Source organism: Charadrius vociferus, unplaced genomic scaffold (genome assembly GCF_000708025.1).
Source record: "Charadrius vociferus isolate BGI_N301 unplaced genomic scaffold, ASM70802v2 scaffold124, whole genome shotgun sequence".
Lineage (NCBI taxonomy): Eukaryota > Metazoa > Chordata > Aves > Charadriiformes > Charadriidae > Charadrius > Charadrius vociferus.
Genome location: NW_009647943.1, coordinates 124,875 through 129,378, shown reverse-complemented (window position 1 = coordinate 129,378; position 4,504 = coordinate 124,875). Strand labels below are relative to the sequence as shown.

General features: G+C 54.5%; 1 protein-coding gene across 1 annotated transcript in view; it reads right to left on the bottom strand.

Moving 5' to 3' along the window:
• DCHS1 (dachsous cadherin-related 1) overlaps positions 1-4,504 on the bottom strand; it is a 48,600-nt gene that overhangs the window by 5,761 nt on the left and 38,335 nt on the right. Inside the window, exons 15-16 of the mRNA XM_009883237.1 lie at positions 596-790; positions 262-416 (exon numbers count right to left, since the gene is read on the bottom strand). Of these exons, the coding sequence (XP_009881539.1) occupies positions 262-416; positions 596-790 (350 nt within the window). The remainder of the gene's footprint in view (positions 1-261; positions 417-595; positions 791-4,504) is intronic.

The window sequence follows — 4,504 nt, the reverse complement described above, 5'->3', positions numbered from 1 at the left end:
CCCCATCTCAGATTTTCAGAGACCAGGCTGAACAGAGCGCTGGCTCATCTCATGGCCATCTGTCATGCCTTTGATACCATTTGCTCCCTGTGTTAACACTAAGCCCAAGTTCCTGCTGTTTGGCAAAAACATTTTACAGACAAAGCTGAGACAGCTTTGTGTGGCACCAAGTAGCAGAGTATCCTCTGCAGCCTTGGGGATGCTGCTCCACAGCTATGCCCCCCTCGTATCTGTGGCACAAGTTAGTCTGGCTCCACTCACCGGGTCTGTGACCAGATCTCCCTGTCCAGGATGGCAGCAGTAGTGATAGTGCCAGTCTGAGGATCAATGTGGTACAAGCCTGTCATTGGCAGGGACTGGTTGATGGCATAAGTCACCTGCCCATTCGCTCCCTGGTCCAGATCATCTGCCAGGACCTGCAAAGCCACATGAGAGATTCAGCAGTGCAGTTGTGGAGCCCTGCAAACCACAGTCCTCCAAGGCTAGACCTATCCAGGTGCCAGCCCCAGGCCCATGGCACGGGCCCCCACCCCCTCACCCCAGTGGAGAGGCAGCCCAGGGGCCCAGATGTCCCTGTTTGTGCCACCAGTGATACCTGGATGACTGGCGAGTCATAGCTCTGTGACTCCCAGATGAATGCTACGTAGTTCTGCAGCTGGAAGCGTGGCAAGTTGTCATTCACATCTTGCAGGTTAAGGTTTATGGCCATAAAGCCGAAGGAAGCTGCTGTCTCTGCCTGGACCACAAGTCGCAGGCGGGGACTGGCCTCGAAATCCAGGCTGCTGGAGTCCTGAGCAACTGGCAGAAGTGAAAAAGCAGGATGGGGTGGGTGAAGAGGGTGTGAGTGATGCACCAGCACATCCAGCCCTCACCTTCTCTTTTGTTCCCTTGCATTCAGTCCATCCCCCTGCTCATCCATCCATTCTCAAATAGACAGAACAAACGCACTGAGCTCTTCTGAGCCCTCTCCAAAATGACAGCCTTCTCATCGGTGCCAGTGAGCTGCCCTGGGTGATAAATCCTGCACCTTGCTCAGTACAGACAGCTTCTGCTTACATTAAAGCATGCAACAGTCCTCCCACTATGGAGACGCCATCTGACGCATGGCCAGTTTAAAAAAGCACTGCTCCATGTCAAGCCCCATACTGCTACACAGGCTCATCAAGCTCCAAGCTGAAGTCACTTAACTGCAGCTATTAGTCTAGGTCAAATCCTACAGGAGGAGCTGCCAGCAGTTCTCCCGCTCAGGGTCTGAGGACAGACATCCATTCTTATCCCCCTGATCCACTGTGCACCTGGGCATTTGTAATGACAAGGTATTGCTGTCCCACCCAAGGAGCTGGAGGGCATCCAAAAAGATGCACTAAAATGACTGGCAGCATTCCTACAGGCATCCATTCAAATGTAACGAGGAGGAACCGTGCTCCCGTGGCTGCATTCCTGTTTTTTCACAGCCTCTCTCTCTTTGCATCCTGTTTCAGCATCTACATGCAACCACCAGGTGAACTGGTTAGGCAACACGGATGCAGTACCAGGCATCTAGGACAGCTATGTGGCCTTGGACAAGCTTAGCTTCTGTGTAAGAGCTCTGCTGCCAGCTTTGCACAATGAGTTCCAGTGCACACAGCTGAAACCAGGCCATACATCCAGGAATGGAAAACACAGATCAGCATGGTGGCATGGTTTGGAGAACAGCTGTGTCCTCACCTCCTGCAACCCAAGGGCTGGGAGCCAGCTGTGCTCCCTTGCCTCTCTGGCACCATTTGACTGCCAGAGCATACCCCAGGTGACAGTCTTCTTTACAGTTAGGGTGACAGAGGGTGACAGGTCCCTTCCAACTCTGAAAATTATGTGATTCTGTGATTCTGTGAGCAGGCCCTGCCTCCAGGGCTGGCTTGGCCCAGATGAAATACAAGGAAAGCAGTAAGCAGCAGTTCGCCTTCTGAAGGGTTGTTCCCGCCTGGGACAGAAGAAGCAGAGCCTGAGGTGCCACGGTATGGGTCTGAGGATGCTCCCGTGACATTCCCCTGCTCTGGTCTTGTCCACAGCAGGCACTTTAGTATGCTCTGCAATGCAAAGCTCTTGCACAGCTCCTGTGGACATCACCTCGGGTCCTCCCTGGAGAGGAGACATGCCTAGGGATGTCTGAGGACAGTCATGGACTGGTGCCCATGCGCCGACCCGCTGTCACAGCAGAGCTGAAGGACAGGAGTTGGTGTGACACTGTTTGGCAGCTGGCAGAGGGCAGGAGAGCAGCACAGTGCCAGCCCCCCTTGGCCTCCCTCACTGTGGTGCTCCAGCACCCCATATCCCATTGCAGCATGCAGCCCGTTGCCCTGGGAGAAAGCAGGGCAGTGTCTCACAGACAGACAAATGGGACACAAGGAGAGACATGTTTTAAGGGAAAAATCCTGTATTCTGGGCACTTTGCCCAAGGGAAGTGTTTCTCATTGAAATGAAGTGGCATTGCCACAGCAACTAAGGTGCAAGGGAGGTGCAGCCAGGACACGTCCAGGGTGTTCTGAGAACAGCTTGAGCAGAGACAAGATGAAGGGATGCAAAGGGACAACGATCACAGGGGAGATTTGTGATTCTGTGATCCCGTCAGGCCTCGCTGCAGCACAGCAGCATGGCAGCTTGCCATGCAGACCAGTATCAGAGCCACACAGGGTGTAGCAGAGCCCTGCTTATACTACCCAGGACAGCAGGGAGAGGGGACCTCCCTGCATGGCTGATCTCACAGGTCTCAGCCTCCCACACTGGGGAGCACAGTCCCTGCGTGCAGGGTCTGGCTGAAGACCTGGGTGAAGAAGCAAGAGGGAGGAGAAGGGCTCGGTGAGGTCTGTTCCAGCCGTGTTGTCAGCACAGGGTTTCAGTTGTGAGCTGCTGCAGTGTGGCACCGGTCTGCTCGGGGGCAGACCACTGGGCAGATTGGAGCAGTTGCTTTTCTCACAAAGCGTGGCTCTGAATGAGACAGACGGGACAAGGCACAGCCCTGGCAGCCCCATGGGCAGCCTGGGAGTCACTTGGGGTTGCTTTCACCCCCAGGCTATAATGGCAGCCATACAGGTAGGCTTCAGGTGAGAGACCTGGGCACCCGTGGGAGCATGGTGACTGCTGGCTCAGAGACCTGAGTGCTGGCTCAGGGAGCAGATAGAATTGGCCAGCGTGCCACCCCATCAGCCCCTCCTTCATGGACATAGCAGCTTTGGCCCTGCTCCATAGCTATCAAATGCCCACTTCTGAAGAGCAGTTTCAGGTGTGTGAAGGCTGCTCCTTCAAGGGCAGCAATCCCTGGGACTGAGAGCATGCAGGGGAGCCCTGGGCACAGCAGCTCTTCACAAAGTCCTCTGTGAGCCTGACTGGGGTTTTAGTACGCCTGCCCATTGACTCTGGGTTTCAGGAACTGCAGAGTACCAACTCCTGAGCTCAGTTTGGGGTTGCCGGTTACTCTGTTTGGCATACACCAGGTGACAGGGGAATTGCAGTCAGGCTATGCACATGGCTTCATTGCGAGGTGGCATCAGGCCCCCTGGGAGAGCCAGGGTGCAGGCAGTCCTGTGGGGGCAGCTCAGCACAGTGCTGTCTGGCTGCCATGATGCAAGGCTGCAGCAGGAAACCCGCAGCTGCAGCTCAGGGTTCAGTGGGCCCATGCCCCAGTGGGGGTTGGGACACCCTTCATGAGATACGGTGTGCTGCTCTGGCTTCTCCACAGCAGCAGCACAGCGCAGTGAGTGGCCCACAGTGACACCAGGCTGAGGGGCCTGTATGGCGTCTGAGGGGATGTGTGGTGACAATGGGTTGCCATGGGCACTGTGATTTCAGATGGGTACTTGTGCATGGCTGAGCATTTGCCGCCATGCCCATGGGCAACTTGCAGTGGCCAGTACATAATCATGGTGCCAATGGATTGTATGCTGTGCCATACCATGGGTGGCTCACAAGGACCTGGACAGTGGCCATGGGGTTCAGAGGGCACAAACACAATGTCAGAAAGATCTCTGTCAGCCTAGGATCCTGTCACAAACCCAACCATCTAGCAGGCACAAGAGAACAGGGTTTTAACAAGAAGCTCCAGCTTGAAGTCTGTGCTATGAGGACTGACTTTCTCGTATCATAGAACCATAACATCATAGAATAGTTTGTGTTGGAAGGGACCTTTAAAGGTCAGCTAGTCCAACCCCCCCTGCAATAAGCAGAGACCCCTCCAACTAGACCAGGTTGCTCAGAGCCCCGTCCTGCCTGACCTTGAATGTTTCCAGGGATGGGGCAGCCACCACCTCTCTGGGCAACCTGCGCCAGTGTTTCACCACCCTCATTGTAAAAAACTTCTTCCTTATATCTAGTCTAAATCTACTGTCTTTCAGTTTAAAACCATTACCTCTTGTCCTATTGTAACAGGCCCTGATAAAAAGTCTGTCCCCATCTTTCTTATGAGCTTCCTTTAGGCACTGAAAGGCCACAGTAAGGTCTCCCCGGAGCCTTCTCTTCTCCAGGCTGAACC